The sequence below is a fragment of the Topomyia yanbarensis genome, chromosome 2 (assembly GCF_030247195.1).
Source record: "Topomyia yanbarensis strain Yona2022 chromosome 2, ASM3024719v1, whole genome shotgun sequence".
In the NCBI taxonomy this organism is placed as follows: domain Eukaryota; kingdom Metazoa; phylum Arthropoda; class Insecta; order Diptera; family Culicidae; genus Topomyia; species Topomyia yanbarensis.
In genome coordinates this window covers 303917499-303935266 of record NC_080671.1, presented here as the reverse complement: position 1 = coordinate 303935266, position 17768 = coordinate 303917499, and the positions used below count along the sequence as shown (strand labels likewise).

General features: G+C 38.4%; 1 protein-coding gene across 2 annotated transcripts in view; it reads left to right on the top strand.

Annotated features, from left to right (window-relative positions):
* LOC131683427 (uncharacterized) overlaps positions 1-17768 on the top strand; it is a 118588-nt gene that overhangs the window by 84874 nt on the left and 15946 nt on the right. For both annotated transcript variants that reach the window (XM_058965409.1, XM_058965410.1), the window contains exons 4-5: positions 9545-9868; positions 9940-10073. In XM_058965409.1, coding sequence (XP_058821392.1) covers positions 9545-9868; positions 9940-10073 — 458 coding nt within the window. The remainder of the gene's footprint in view (positions 1-9544; positions 9869-9939; positions 10074-17768) is intronic.

The following is a 17768-nucleotide window of genomic DNA, read 5'->3' as shown; positions in this document are numbered from 1 at the left end:
TGAAAAAAAATATAGCATAGAATTTTCAATGGTTAACAATGAAAATTTGGGAAAATATTTTTCAAACATTGTATAGAAATTTACTGAAGAAACTAACACTCACTGTACCGCCAAAAAATTTCAAGGAACGATTTTTTTCACCGAATATACCTTACTTACCCTGAAGGGGAGGCTCTCATTCAAATGACCAAAAAGAAAGCAAAATTTGGAATTTTTGTGGGCTAATGAAAAAAACAGTTTGAGGATTCAAAAAGTTTATATTTTCGTCAAAATGGCGCCTTTGGTGACGCTCTATCTATGGTTAGGTGCGCGTGGCATTCCAAAACTGCGTACAGCCTACTGCCTCATGATCGATCTGAAGCACAATACTATTAATAAGGCTACTAAGTTTATTGAAGTAATGACCTAAACACGGATAAAATACTTCAACTTGGACGTAATGGTACGATCTCAAACTTTGAGATCGATTTTTAGTTCTTTCTTTTCTCTTTGAGACTTCACTAAAAATAGTCAATACAAAGAATTTGTAGATTTTATAGGTCAATTCTCCACGAGGTCAAAAGATGAAGTCTTTGAACTGAACCTTTTTCAAATGAGATTGCACGCCGTTTTGAAAAGTCATGTTTTTAGGTAAACGCGTTTGAAGTTTTGAAAACACTTTCGTTGAATTATTCGTGGTATAATTGCAATATTTTGTAACAATTACATGGAATTATGGGTTTTGGACACCGCTGATTACGAATCTGGGATCTGAGTTTTTTGAAATTTAATATGGCCGATCCAATATGGCGAACCGCCACTAAAAATATGTGGTATTTCAGTCAAGATCGGGAAAAAAGGTTTCATGAATTTAAAATGAATTTGAATTAATACGTATCAAAATAAAAAAAAAATTAAAAATGGCGATTTCAACATGGCGTTTTTTTGTTTTTTTACCGTTATTTATGGTTGTTTGATGATAACTCAAGATTAGTTTGCGGCAGCAGTGGCTCCCTCTACAGATCAAGGCGTGAAATATGTTCTCGAGACCTGTACACATGTACAGTGCGACGCGAAGCATTTTTTTTTTTATTCAAATCGTTTATTTGATAAGGCACGTTGCGTTAGCTTAAAGGTGCCAATTTTGTTTTGTTTTACATTTTAAATTGCTTAAAACTAGGGGATTACATATTGATTTTTTTAAAATGAAACTAATGCGATTTTATAGCTATCTTATATATCTACACAAGGGGATAATATTGTTTTCGTAAGATTAGGGGGGTCATTTAGTTTTTGTGGCAATATGGTTTGACATTTTTATCAGTGAGATTATTGGAGCAAATAATGTTTAATTAAGGGGGACAATTTTTTACGACTAACTTAAAACTAGGCATAACTAGAGGGCATGATTGAATTTTGTAAAGATTCGTAATTATAGTTATTTTTGTGGGTAGTAGAGTTGGGCTATTTCAACGAGATTATATAATATAATAGTTAAAACTAGAAGAGACAAGAAGAGCTAAATGCTTCGTGATGATATTGGGGGGGGGGGGGGGGTAGGGGTGTTACTTCTGGGTATAAGAGTCAGGGGAGGGGGGGGGGTAGACAAAGATGGCAGGGAGAGAAAATTATTTCAGTTTCAGGCATCGTGAGATCAACGGATGGATTACAAACTCGAGTGGCCTTCATCAGGGGAATCATGTACTGGGACGCCGGGTGGTCCTCCTCAAGATGGCAGGGGTTTTTCCAGACGATTTCGTAGTACGGCTCAGATGTGGATCGGCTACATTTCGAGTTAAGCGTGTTATGTTCGTGCCGTAGGTCCCGTGTTTGTTGGCTCATTCGATACAGATGGTTTGATACAGGTGGAAGAGCGTTCTGAGAATGATAAGGAGATAACAAGGGGCAGTTAGACTTGTATATTGATGGTTTTCACAAAGGTGTATATAAGGGACATATAGAGAACATCGCGGCTTGCCAGCACATCTCGAACCGGGACGTTGGTTGGTCTTCCTCGGGCCCGCAGGGTATCCATTAGCCGAGACCTAGCGGAACTGTACTCGGTGCACGCCCAGACAATGTGCTCGATGTCGTGATAGCCGTCGCCACAAGCGCAGATACCACTATCCACGAGCCCAATACGCCGGAGATGTGCATCCAGCGTGTAATGGTTTGCCATGAGTCGGGACATCACACGAATGAAGTCACGACCCACATCCATCCCCTTGAACCAAGGTTTCGTCGATACCTTAGGGATTATCGAATGTAGCCACCTTCCCAGCTCTCCACTGCTCCACGAAGTTTGCCAACTTTCGAGGGTTCTCTGATGAGTAATACTGAAAAATTCGCTGAAGCAAATTGGTCTTTCGTAAACGTCTCCTTCTAAGGCACCCACCTTAGCTAAGGAGTCTGCCTTCTCATTGCCCGGAATGGAGCAATGAGAAGGGACCCATACCAAGGTAATCTGGAAAGAGTTGTCAGATAAAGCACTCAGTAGCTCCCGTATTTTCCCCAAAAAATACGAGGAGTGCTTGCCTTGTTTCATCGAACGAATAGCGTCAATGGAACTGAGGCTATCCGAAACGATGAAGTAATGGTCTGCGGGTAATGTTTCAATGACTCCAAGGGTATACTGAATGGCAGCTAGTTCTGCGGCGTAAACTGAAGCAGGGTCACTGAGTTTGTAGGAGGCGGTGAACTTTTGATTGAAAATACCGAAGCCAGTGGATCCTTCGAGGTTTGATCCGTCAGTATAAAACATCTTAGAACAGTCGACTTCTAGGAATTTATTATAAAAAATGTTTGGAACCACTTGTGGGCGTATGTGGTCCGGAATTCCACTAATCTCGTCTTTCATGGATGTGTCGAAGAAAACAGTAGATTCAGAAGTATTTATGAAATGCACACGGTTGGGATTGTAAGAAGAAGGGTTAATATTCTGCGCCATGTAGTCAAAGTACAGGGACATGAAACGGGTCTGAGAATTGAGCTCAACAAGCCTTTCGAAATTTTCAATCACGACCGGGTTCAAGATATCGCATCGAATGAGCAATCGATATGAGAGTTCCCAAAATCGATTTTTCAACGGGAGAACGCCCGACAGCACTTCGAGACTCATCGTATGGGTCGACTGCATGCACCCTAAGGCGATACGCAAACAACGATACTGAATTCTTTCGAGTTTGATGAAATGTATGTTCGCGGCGGAGCGAAAGCAGAAGCATCCGTATTCCATTACCGACAGTATCGTTGTTTGATACAACCTAATTAGGTCTCCTGGGTGGGCACCCCACCATGTTCCGGTTATTGTACGAAGAAAGTTGATCCTTTGTTGGCATTTCTGTTTCAGATACCGAATATGGCATCCCCAAGTACCTTTCGAGTCGAACCAGACCCCTAGATATTTTACTGTGAAGACCTGAGCGATAGTTTGACCCATTAATAGAAGCTGTAGTTGTGCTGGTTCACGCTTCCTTGAAAATACAACCAGCTCAGTTTTCTCCGTGGAGAATTCGATACCCAGCTTAATAGCCCAAGCAGACAAATTGTCCAGGGTATTCTGTAATGGTCCTTGTAGATCGACAGCTTTGGGTCCCGTAACAGACACCACGCCATCGTCTGCAAGTTGCCTTAACGTGCAGGAATTGTCAAGACATTCATCAATGTCGTTGACATAGAAATTGTATAAAAGGGGGCTTAGACATGAGCCCTGGGGAAGGCCCATGTAGCTAAATCGTGATGTCGATAAGTCACCATGCGAAAAATGCATGTGCTTTTCCGACAACAAGTTTAGTAAAAAGTTGTTTAAAGTCGCTGAAAGACCATGCTGGTGCAGCTTCTCTGAAAGAATGTTGATCGAAACTGAATCAAAAGCCCCCTTAATATCTAGGAACACTGATGCCATCTGCTCTTTGCTAGCATAGGCCATTTGAATTTCAGTTGAGAGCAACGCAAGACAATCGTTCGTCCCTTTGCCTTTGCGAAAGCCAAATTGTGTATCTGACAGTAAGCCATTTGCTTCGACCCAATTGTCGAGGCGGGATAGGATCATTTTCTCGAACAACTTCCGGATACAGGATAGCATTGCGATCGGACGGTACGAATTGTGGTCGGAGGCTGGTTTTCCTGGTTTTTGGATGGCGATGACCTTCACTTGTCTCCAATCGAGTGGGACAATGTTAGCCTCGAGAAACTTATTAAATAAGTTCAACAAGCGTCTCTTGGCAGAGTCAGGCAGATTCTTCAACAAGTTGAATTTGATTCTGTCTGGCCCCGGAGCTTTATTGTTACACGATAAGAGAGCAAGTGAGAACTCCACCATCGAAAAAGGTGTTTCGTTCGCGCTATCGTGAGGAGACGCGGCGCGGTAAATCTTCTGTGCCGGGGCGGAATCCGGACAAACCTTCTTGGCGAAATCGAATATCCAACGGTTTGAATATTCCACGCTCTCATTAGTACTGTTTCGATTTCGCATACGTCGGGCTGTTCCCCAAAGAGTGCTCATCGATGTTTCTCTCGTTAATCCGTCGACGAACCGGCGCCAATAATCGCGTTTTTTGGCTTTCATCAAACTCTTCATTCGCTTGTCTAACGTCGCGTACTGTCGAAAACTGGCGGGTAACCCGTCGTTCCGGAAGGTCTTAAACGCGGCGGCCTTCTCTGCGTACACGTCTGAGCACTCTTTATCCCACCAGGGATTGGGAGAACGTTTTTGTATGTTCGCGGCGGGTACTGGCCTAGTCTGAGCTTGATTCGCGCTGTCGAGAATCAAGCCAGCCAAAAAGCTGTACTCTTCCTCCGGAGGAAGTTCTTGGGTAGATTCGATGTTGTCGGATATCGCGGCAGCATAGCTCTTCCAATCGATATTTCGTGTGAGGTCATACGAAATATTGATTGATTTCAATGGCCTTGAACCGTTATTGATTGAGACTACAATCGGCAGATGGTCGCTGCCGTGGGGATCAGGAATTACCTTCCACGTGCAATTTAACCGCAGCGATGTTGAGCAAAGGGACAAGTCTAAGGCGCTCGGGCGCGCTGGAGGAGCAGGAATCCGTGTCATTTCACCCGTGTTTAAAATTGTCAAATTGAAGTTATCGCAAAGATCCTGAATTAAGGAAGACCGGTTATCATCATAGAGGCAACCCCATGCTGTACCGTGAGAGTTAAAGTCTCCTAAAACTAGTCGCGGTGCTGGCAGGGATTCTAAGATGTCTTGTAGCCGTCGGTGCCCAACCGCGGTGTTGGGGGGAATATATATGGAAGCTATGCAACGGCTTTTGCCTTTGGTTGTTACTTGACAAGCGACAACTTCAATACCTGTTATCGAGGGAAGGTTAATTCTGTAGAAGGAATAGCACTTTTTGATCCCCAAAAGCACTCCTCCATAGGGGGTGTCTCGATCCAGGCGAATAATATTAAAGTCGTGGAAGTTGAGTTCTATGTCGGAAGTTAACCAAGTTTCACATAATGCAAATGCATCGCAACTCAAATTATTTATTAAAATTTTGAAGGAATCGATTTTCGGGATGATACTTCTGCAATTCCACTGTAGAACAGTGATCAAATCCGTGACCTCGTTCGATGAGTTAGCCATCGAAGGATACAATCGCTGAGAGGAGGGGCCATTTAGCAGTCAACTGCTTCAAAAATGTTCTCACTGTAGGGAGAAAAGCTAACATAAGACTTTTAATAGGATCAGTAATATTGAAAGTTTTTATTATCCAGTCCACTATGTCCGAGAGTTTTATAATTCCAGTGCTGTGATTACTCTCGAACTGAAACAAAGGAACACTTGGGATTTTTGATGTTCCTGGAAGTGCTGGGAACTCCTTCTCTGAGCTTAATCCTCCGAGACCAGGAGCTAATTGCTTCGGTTTGATTGCAACACTTCCAATAGATGTGACTTTCGGAACCCCCTCAAGGGACACCTTCTGGCCTTTACAAGGAACTTTACGAGAGGAAGTGTTCCTCCTCTTCCTATAAATTCTAGGCACCCTAGTAGATGTTCCCTCTTGTGGGTTACCAGCCTCGCCCTCGTCAGGAGGCAAGTGAGTATAGATGTTTGCTGAGGATGGTGGCGTAGCATTCTTTAACATTTCTGCGAAAGAATGTTTGGATCGTCCCGCAAGGGAACGTTTCAGTTTATCCCCGCGTAGTTTGTACGCGGGACATGCCGAGATATCATGCAGACTCTCCGCACAGTAAGGACACTTTTCGGCTTGCCTACTGCACGAATCATCTAGATGATTCTCCCCGCATTTTCCACAGCGGGCCTTGTTGCTACAATGGGTGGCTGTGTGACCCAGTTGTTTACACTTTGTGCAATTCATGACCCGCGGCACAAACAGACGCACAGGCAGACGAACCTTGTGCAAGAGGACGAAATTTGGCAAAGCGGTACCAGCGAAGGTCACCCGATAAGAGTTTGATTGGGGGTACGTTTTTGAACCATCCCCCGCAACTACTACTGAGTGCAAACGTTTGCACTCAAGTATTTTAACTGGCTGAAGTAAGCGGTCTCTGAATCGGCCAACCCCGTACTTCAGCAGATCCTCGCACGTCAAACTCTCATCGGTTACGACGCCTTCGGATTGTACTCTTACAGCCGGAATATACACGTTATAATCCCGCGTAAAGTGCTCACAGCAAGCAATATCGTTTGCCTGCTTTGAGTTGGCTAGCAACACCCTTATCTTGTCCGAGCGGACCTTTGAAATTTCGGTCACAGCCGAGAACCGTTCCGTCAGGTCTCTAGAAATCTGAAGAAGATTCAGTGATTTAGTCTTGGGCCGAAAGAAGACCACAAATGGACCAGTTGAGAGTTCTGGATAGCATTTGGGCCGGGGGGGAGCCTTAGAAGTTGAACCCGATTCAACTTCCATTTGACCATCCGGAGAGGGAACCATAGAAAACGTCAACGCACGGGGTCAGCGCCCGCGCAGACGGAAGAAAGCAATAAATGTGTTACAAAAGACAAAAACCACTTAGCTTTAAACTGGTGTCCAACGACGAACCGATCCAGCTTATACAGCTGGCTATTGTTTAAGCCTCACACGCGAACAAAAGACTGAGGACCGAACCGAACTGGCAAAATAACCTTGAATGCGGATTAAAACTATTCTTTATCGCCTCACACAGCACTACGGACTAGAAAAAAACAACCTCTGTCTCGATGGAGAGCTCGAAAACGAATGACGCGAAGCATTCTGGGAACGTGCTGAATACCATGAAAATGTTTTTACCTGAGGCGCGCGTCTCGAGTCGTGAGTGCCCCATGACGGCCAGGACACCGCTTCGAACAATGGCCTGAAAATCCTTTTGCAGTGCGCATATCGAAAAACCCGTTCAACATAATGTAGTAGACATATACACCATTAAAAAATGCAAAGCAAAAAATCAAATTTTTGAAAATTTTGAATGACAAACTCCCCTTATGTTAAGTCACTGAGTATATTTTAACTCGGTTTATCGATTTCGTCTATATCGCCCTCGCTGTTCATGTGTTTATGTCATTTACTTTATCGTTGGCAGTACTGGTTTTGGATTTGAAGGTAGAAGGCGCTGCAAAGTGATCGGAAGCGCTGGGTTCTTTAAATTCGACAATCGTTAGTGCCTGAGCAGCAGCTACGATTGTTTGTGACTTATTTAATAATTATGAAGGCTGTTTGTTGGATTTGCTCGCAGTTGATGTTAATTCATTATAGGCTTTTGTACAGGGTCTCCGTAGTGTGCTCATCGTTGTTTATGATTAACATATTTAACGTCTCATATATTAAGTTCAATTAAGTAGAACATAATTTGATCACTCGCTTTCTCATAACACGAACGCCATTTTTATTACCTGTGGAAATATTTCTCCATGTTTAAAACTTGACAGATTTCAACTGTCCGTATTTCGATATGATGATTGCAATGAACTTATCGGAGCTGCGCGAAGATAGATCGTGTAAATGAACATTAGTGTTGTCAAGGTCCATTTAAACGGGTATCTTGATTCTTACATTGTCAGGCTCAACGACATCTTGCATGTTGTTATGCATAATAACGCTTTCTGGCATAACTAAGGTTTTGAACGTTATCAGTACAGCATTACGTGTGTGGTGAAATTGGGAGATGGTGGCTTCCGAAAGTGTATTAAGTCTATTACATATGACCACGGTAACATTGAAAATGTATAGCAATTACACCAAGATTCATTCAAAGATTTTCGATGGAAATGAATCTATCTATTTCTCCAATATGGGGAGGTTAAGCATTTTTCACTTTTGATTCAATAGCAATTTTTTTTAAAAGCGTCCAGGATTCTTACATTCTCCACTTTCGAAGAACTATTGTTCGAGAACCGCATTTTGTGCAATAAAGTATGAGTTGTAGAGAATGTTCTTCGCGAATAAAATATTTACTAAAAAAATATCTATTTGTTTTTTTGCCAGCGAATACTTCATGAGTATGAAAACATTTTAAATTGTGATTGCATTATGGAATCGGTAAAAAAGTTTTTCTAACAACAACTTCAAACATGTTTTTATGTTTTGTACAAATTAACAAGTAAAAAGTAATATTATTATAGAAAGTAATTCTAAATGTTAAATGGCGCCTAACAACAATCTTCCAAAATGTGATAGTTCTCAAGTTATTTAAAATTTACATAAAAAAAATTAATTTATGAAATCACGACTTTTGGATGTAAATTCCATTATTCATATTTCTCCATCAAAAAATATTTATTCCAAAATGAACATACATATTGAACTAGAAAGCAACCGAATGTTGATATCTCGTTCATTTGACAATCAAACTAATGACAGTTAGAAATGTGAACAGATAACTTTGCACTACTTCCCTTTTGCCCAGTTTTTGACATCAGTTAGTCGTTCCAACTAGCGAATGCAATTCGTTGGTTGGACAGAGATTGTGGTCCAATCAACGAATCGCGATTGTAGTTTAATTTTGTTGGGTCCTAAGTAGCATCCTCTTTTCTTGCTATTTTGCCCCCTTAGACAATAAATTGTCGTTTTCATGTGAACACAAGTAGTTTTTGTTTTTTTTTGGCTCGAAGCGTCGATGCCAATTTACATTATTCATCGCCGAATTTGGTGAAACGATTTGTAATGCTTGATTATATTTAGGTGAAATCATTAAACTGTGTTTTAACCCTTCCCGTTAGAGTGTTGATAAATTATGCAATTATCGAAAAAATATCAAAGTGGTGCGTCTTACCCCACCTTCCTCTATACATCAGTCTTCGGTATGGCGGGACACTTGCCTTGCGTCGCATTTGATACCATAGTAGGAATTTCGCACCACCCATGCTAACTGATTCAAGTCCGTCCCTCTATCTAAGGTTGACCAGATCAGAGGCGATATTGTGCTCGCGCGGTCGTGTTTCTTGGGGATCATCTCTTGGATATAGCGAACTCGTTTAACACTTCAACAAAGTTTGAATAATTATAAGTGAGAGGACGCTTTGACTTTAGCTGGTTTGTTTGTATATTTTGATCCACAGCTTTCACATTTCTCCTCAAAAACTTGTTTGACCAAAAATGTCTCTCTCGCGTTTCAGACTGGGTTTACCTGCGCAATTAACAGCATCGGTAGTGACTGCGGCTCCGGAAAGAAAGCAGCAAAAACAGCAGATGCCTAGACGATTTGATTCGCCACGTCGATTTGACTCATCACACGGAAGTGACACGGGTACTAGTACTAGAGAATCGGAATGCAGTGAAGAGCAACAGCACTCGCCGACCGGTCCCTTATCGCCGATTTCTAACCAATCTAAATTGTATGATTCGTTGGCTGCAGAGCTGCGCGAAAAGTTAAACGGAGGAGTTCCCCTGTTATTGCCGGCAAAGGATAGCGAAAAGACGGCTACTAACGATTCTAGAAGGTAAGTTGCTCTGCACGGCATTATCCGCTGTTTACGGGTGATCGTTACTTGATCCGCGATTTTTTTTTCAGATGTCGAAACCCTTGCATCGTGGGATCGGTTACGTCGGTGGGTAACAAGAACGGTGTGTCATCGCGTGGTTCTTCCGGAATCGGATCCGATTTGGCTCCCAGTCCAGAACGACAGGATGCTCATAGTTCTAGCGGTAAGGTTGAAAATAATTTTCAGAGACATATTAGAGTGTAATGTGTTTAAACAAATTTTAACCCCAAACCCTACCCCCACCCACCCAAGATGGATTGAAGAGAAAAATTTATTAATGCTAACTGACTTCATTCAATATTACAATAATAATTATCAAATCAGTACATTGATAGCCTGTCATTTTAAACATCATGAGGACTTTTGAAAAATTGTGCGAATGGGATCATGACCGGTAACTGATCTATTGGTTGTGATCTCACAGTTGTCTAATCACTTCAATATCAAATGCCTGCATGAAAACATTTCAATAGAAACTCTTTCCGGAGTTCTAAAATCAATCGTAATCCTCAGATTTCCTATCATATTGAGCTCACTATTGATAGGATGTACCGAAATATGGATCAAGGTAAATTTTTTTTGATAGGAAGCGAAGTTGGAATTTATTTAATATATATGAAACATATAACTACTTACCGCAAAATTGCACAACTTTCAACATTTGCCGAAAATTCGTCGAGTTGAGATGAAAACGTAATATAATAACGAGAATAACACTCTCCGAAAGTAGAGGGGAATTTATGAAAAATGGCGTTTTCCGTTCGACTCTAGCAGGTCCTTTTTGTTAGCATTTGATTTTTGTTGTACTACCAATTATATGAATCGGTAAAATAAATGTTCGAAAACAGTTATTTAAGGTCAAGATCACATCATTTTGCAATCACCAATTTCGGAAGTTTAGTATCTTCGATGAATTTTACTGACGCTAAACAGCACATCATATGATAACATAATTTTGGCGTTATATCCTTCAAGAAGTAGTTATAGAGAATTTACTCTTCATACAAACCTAATTCTAGGGAGAACGGGCATAGCGTAGTTGATAAATCGATTGTCTTGTACGCAGCTCACCTGGGTTCGATTTCCAACCCCGCACATAGGTTTATTTTTTTCCAAAAGAGATTTCTCGAAACCGAAAAGAGGCAAATGGCCCTAAGGTTAAAACCTCTATAATCAAAATAAAAAAATAATTCGAGACTTCTTATCTTCAGCAATATCTTTGTGAGTGCACCAACAAACCACTTTGTTGAAGACATAAAGGCTATTTGTATTTATCTTTAAAAAAAATTATTATGATTTTACTGTTCATGATAAATCTCTTCTACTGTTTATAAATAATAAAATGTACATTTTATCCAAAGCTTGAGTGTGTAAAGCTCACAATAAAAAGTTATTTTTGAAAAAAAATAGATTAAGGAACATTTCGTAAATATCCTTTTAAAACTCGATATACTCTCTACACATAGTATTCATGTCTGCAATAAAGTTGTTTTTAATGATAGTCTCAACAATTTCGCTAAAGATACGCACTCTTACTATATTTTTAAAAAACAATTCTCCATAATTTTAAAACTTCAAACATGACGGTTTTGCAATAATTCCATTTGGATAGTAAGTTCGATTTTTATAAAATCGAATGTTTGGCTACGCAGTTGACTCCAACTAAGTAGAAACAAAGTTGTTCTGCGCTCATCCACAATAAACCTCTTCGTATACTGCCTATCTATTATAATACATTGATTTGATCAGCCTCCGATTTTTTCAGCTTCATATGAAAATGTATTTGATAGATAACTTGGCTGATAAAAACGGGTCTTTACTGCATTTATTATTCACTGTGTTCCGCATTAATAGGAACATCCTATTTTTAAGGATAGTTTTTTCAATTGCTTTGAGCTACACTAATTATTAGTAGTTTTCAAGGAGTTATTTTATTGACTTCTTCCAAAATTTGGCGAACCTATTTCCATTCGTGCGATGGTTTATGTAAATTAATTTGTATGCTTAAGGGTTTATATATTGCAGATAGACAAAATACAGAAATTTTCAGTTTTTTTCCTACACAATATTGCAAAAGCTTATTAAACAACTTTCCCTAATAAGGTTGTGAATATTATAAAGTATTAGAGAATTTTTAATAGCTTAATTAATAAAAAACGGGATAGTGACCGTCGCTCCACAACGCAGTTTATTTTTCATGGCTTGCGATCGCTCGAATTGCTAAACTGAAAATTATGGTAAAGAAATTAGTTTTTAGAATTCTTTACAGATTTAAATCGCCGAAAATCGCCCAAACAGCTCTGAATGAGACCCACTTTGCCCTAGGACGATTTCGCAAGATTTTCAGGGTGAGTGACTGAGGTTTATTGAAAAGTTCTGCGAAAAATATGTCCCATTATTGACAATGGTTTTTCCTGACGAGATTTGAGTTTTTTAATTTATTCTTTAAAAATGTTTCATCACACTGTTAGGTGGATAAAAAAACGTTTTTGTTTTTGAAAACAAACTCGCATTGCACCAGGCATAAAACAGTTGCAACGTGCGCTAAGTAAAGGTGAAAAGTGACACACAAAAACTTGGGTTACAGTTTGCATCCATAAACGATGCAAAGCTTCCTGCATGGGTCCAATAGTGGCCATTTGTTGAACTATCTGTTGGACATCGAACGGCATTGGTTCGAAAGACTTTCGTTGGAGGATTTCGCATCATTTTTACTCAGAGGATAGATACGCTATGTTAATCCTGGGTTCGTGCTGTGTTTGGTGCGGTACAATGTTCACTGGAAACCTGAACGGAGTCGACAAATGAGTTCGGTGCTGTACACAGGAAAATAAAAAAATCCAAAGAATAGGTTCTTTCAACTTAAATTAAGGTTGTTTAGAATTTTGCATCTCATTCGCATTTATAATTGTTATCAAAAACAAAAAGAGAGATTCGACTCAGTCGAGCTCTTCCGTTGAATAAAGTACTCTTGAATTGCTTGAGTTTTACTCAAAATGAAGTCAATACAACTTAAATTTTAGGGTACTTAATCCAAGGTTGTGTATAAACAATCTAGCAATGAGTAGTGGTTTTTGTTGTGGTTAAGGTTGCACAGAGAAAGCGCAAAATTCGCAAACGAAAAAAGCAGTTTTTTCCACACCGTATGTCAGATCTTCATAAAAATCAATCAGCAGTACTGTAACAACATTCTACATACGCTGATTGATTTTTATGAAGATCTGACATACGGTGTGGAAAAAAACTGCTTTTTTCGTTTGCGCTTTCTCTGTGCAACCTTAAATGGAAGCTACCTTCAACGCGGTTTACCTAAATTTAATCCTTCAACGAACCGGCGCACGGTGTAACCAATGCAAAAATATATGAGAAAGGCAAAAAGGTTGGACAAAACCTATTTGAGGCCTTAGATTTCATTTTAGAGCCAGCATTTCATAGTAGGATATGTTCACAATATTATTCTGCAACATTGAGAATAAAAACTTTTTTGATTGGATTAAAGTTGAGTACCCGTGCAAAAAAAAAAAATAAAATAAAAAAGGCAAAGTTGTTAAATATTATCTTCCAAATAACGTCGTCGAAGACACAACAGACAGTACACCTTATTTTCGAAAGCGAAATTATTGTTTTTGAAATATGACCTAAAACCAGTTTCCTAGTCCTAGTTTTCCATTCTAAATTTATAATTGATTCGCTCTAGAATACCTATCCGTCTTTCAATTTCATTGCTTTCGTTTCTCTAAGTCTTAAATTTGCCGAAAATCGCCAACAAAATCGCTACAGTAAAATCAGTTTTTCCGACTTTTCCATTGTTAAAACCCTAACTGTCGAGTTAATTCATTATGTTCTGCCAACTTGCAGGTATCACTAAAATACAATTTTTCTGTTGAAGGAAACAACACTGTCAAATCAATGTTTTGACTTTTAAAACTATTTTCCATATAAATTTGCACTATTTTCATCAAAGATTTCTGTTTTCAGAGGCAGCTAATCTTTAGCTATTCCGATACTCTATTGTTCCAAGAATAAATTAAATATTGCATAGGAACAGAATATAGTTGGACCCATTGTTTGGGTGACTATTAATGTACCTTGGTTTATAACATATAATGTGTTTATATTATTTTTAATTACGATTCATTACTAGCGAATAACAAAATGTTTTATTTCACGCACACCTACAAGTATGTATTGAGAATATTAAGAGAATATTAAGCTGATCAATTACGGTTACAATATGGAAAAGTTACACAAATTTTGAAGTAAAACTGCCAAAAAACAACGATTTTCGTTCGAAAATAAATCTGCAGTATGTATATGATATTTTCAACAACGGTGTTCAAAATTTAATATTCTACAACTTTGCTGAAGACCATCTAAACAATGGAAGTAGAAAATTTTTTCATTGACACATAGGATCTAGAACGTTAACTAAGGCCTCAAATAGGTATCGTCCCACTTTTATAAATATGTGAATCTAACCTTATCAGCTAAACTAAAGTAGAATTCCCGCTTTGGTCCAAATTCAAATTTTGTTTAAATGGTTGAGGTCTTCAGCAAAGTTGTCAGATATTGTATTTGGAACAATTTTGTTGAAAATACCATATACAAAGTGTATATTTATTTTTTGAGTCTTTGTTTTTTGGCAGTTTAACCTCAAAATTAATATTTTGTAACTGTTCCGTATTGGAACCGTAATTGATCAACTCAACATGTTCATCTGTGTCAAACGTGCAAAATAAAACATTTTCTATAACTAATAGTGTAAATTAAAAAAAATATAAACACATTTTATGTCATGAACCGTCATACATAATGGTCACCCAAACAGTGAGTCCCATTATATTTATTTATTTATTTATTTAAAATCGGTACGCTGGCGAATTGTAGAAATGATGCTGCGGTTACGTCGTGCTCGAGAAGGAGCACAAAAATTTAGTTTTGATAATAGTTCGATTGAATCAATACGATGTGATACAATGTCGTTCTCAAATCTACGACGATCTTTCAATGTTTGAATGTCAATTAGCATGCACCGTGCTTCATAAAATGACAAATATAGTCCTGTCCAACCTAATTTACGAAGAACAAACAACAGAAATTGCTTTTGTACTGATTCTATCTGGTTTGAATGCGTTACTGAAAATGGCGACCAAACTAGACTACAATATTCTAGTGTTGAACGCAAATAGGCAATAGGGCATTGCAAAAAAAAATTTTTTTTGAATTCTCAAAGGCCCCCCCTCTCATATTGTGACAAATGTCAAAGTAAGCTGAGATGCCAAATTTCACATCATTTGGACAATTTTAGACCCCCGCCCACTTCGCTTGAAATTTTTGGAAATTGGTACTATGGAAAAATATGGAGGAAAAATACATTAAATGCAATAACTTTTGAAGTAGCAATCAGAAAATTAAAATTTATACCTCTTTTGGAAGGAAATAAACTTAGTATTTGAATGGAGATATATTTGTTTCTAGGAAAATACGGGAAAGTGGGGTACTGGGCCATTTTGGCCCAAAATCCCCTCGAAAATCCTCCCCCCAAAATCGACACTATATGTCAGATAATTTGATGTTCCTGAATTTTACCGGTAACGAATCTATTTTTGTTATAATCCTAAGGATTTTCTACGTTCAATAAGTTACATTTTATGAAAATTGATTGAAGAATAATAGAGATATATGCATGAGAAAATTATAAAATTTTATATGACTGACAAAAAGCCCTATAACCCAAACTTCTCGTATTCGGACTAAGGTCAAAAGGGTTCCGTTCGATTTCTAAGATTTTTTAAATTAGAAAAACTACAAAATATGTATGATTTGCATGACGGAGCAGAAAAATCATTAAAAATGGGGGATTTTGGGGCCAAAATGACCCAGTACCCCACTTTCCCCTATTTTTCTAGAAACAAATATATCTCCATTCAAATACTAAGATTATTTCCTTTAAAAAGAGGTATAAATTGTAATTTTCTGATTGCTACTTCAAAAGTTATAGCATTTAATGTATTTTTCCTCCATATTTTTCCATAGTACCAATTTTCAAAAATTTCAAGCGTAGTGGGCGCGGGTCTAAAATTGTCCAAATGATGTGAAATTTGGCATCTGAGCTTACTTTGACATTTGTCACAATATGAGAGGGGGGGCCTATGAGAATTAAAAAATTTTTTTTTTTGCGATGCCCTAATAGGCAACATATAGTGTTTTTATTGTATAGAGATCGTGAAAATTATGGCTGAACCGTTTAATAAAACCTAGTGTGTTGTTTGCTTGGTTAATTATTTGGTTAAATTTTAATCTTGAGATTGCACGAGATGATGGCTATCCCGCGATAATTACGCGCATCGGATTTTTACCATTTTTAAAAACTGGAGCTAGGAAAGAGCTTTTCCGTATTTTAGGAAGACAATAAATAAAAAGCCATAAAAGGGAGCGGTTATTTATATTGACCAAGTTTTTAAAAATGCCAGTGGAACGCCATTATGTCCAGAGCTTTTAGAACTATCCTAGTTTTTTGAAGCATTCATGATTGTATGATGTTAATATCTCTTGAATGTTGTGGGAGGAATAAAAAGTATTCACGCTCTTGATCCCTCTGAAAATTTAATGTAAACTTTTTGAAAGAAGGTTGCAAAAGGTTTGTAGGTTTTCTCTGTGTTATCCGATTTTAATTTAGTTTTTACGTACCCAAATTAATTTTTAAGCATGGGTTGAGTTCCTGTACTCTTCAAACGCGATACCAATAGCAAGGTTCGTTTGATCGCATAGATTTAATTAGTTTGTTAAGTTATCTTCGCTGTTTTCAATATTCACAAAAATCTGTGGAAATCTGTGAAATTTTCATCAAAATTCCTAAAATAGGCCATCTGAGAAAAAGTCTGTGATTAAATATTGTAAAAACAATTTGTGACATTACAGAAAAAATTGTGAATATGGTAACACTGATGAGGTGTTCCCTCTAGGGTTGCCACCTCTGGAGAGGCTTTGAGAGATTTTCACTGACCTGGGGGTGGTGGATTTTGAGTGGAATTAGACAGAAATTGGAATCAAAACGATTGCTCGGCATTTTAGAGCAATTACGCACAATTGTCCCATGTAGGGAATTCCATAGAACATGGGACAAATATGCGTATAACGGCAGTTTAATCGCTTTTTATTTCTACGATAGAGTAAAGCTGTAAATTTTTCACATTTGAGAACGGTTTTGTCGGTTTAATCTGGTGTAGTATTTCACTAGCCCGACTAAGTGCCAAGAATACAAAAGCACCAGCTACTCGCGCTGTGGAGGATAAGTCGAATAAGCATTGCTCTTCTCCATAACTAACAAGGAAAGCAGAGCAAAGAAGGCAGGGCTGCGGCATCACATGGGAAGCACTATGTGGTGTCGGTTATTCATCACTAGAGGTCGCAGCAAAGGGACAAATCTCACCTCCCTAGCCAACAGTTAAGGGTCGCTGTAGGAGTAGCAACAACACGAGAAGAACTCGTTTGATGCTGACCTAGTCAGTTTTTTTTCTATTCAAATCGTTTATTTGATAAGGCACGTTTGCGTTAGCTTAAAGGTGCTAATTTTGGTTTGTTTTACATTTTAAATTACTTAAAACTAGGTGATTACATAGTGATTTTTTTTAAATGAAACTAATGAGATTTTATAGCTATCTTATATATCTACACAAGGGGTAATATGATTTTCGTAAGATTAGGGGGGTCATTTAGTTTTTATGACAATATGGTTTGTCATTTTTATCAGTGAGATTATTGGAGCAAATAATGTTAAACTAAGGGGGACAATTTTCACGACTATCTTAAAAGTAGGAATAATTAGAGGGCGTGATTGAATTTTGCAAAGATTCGT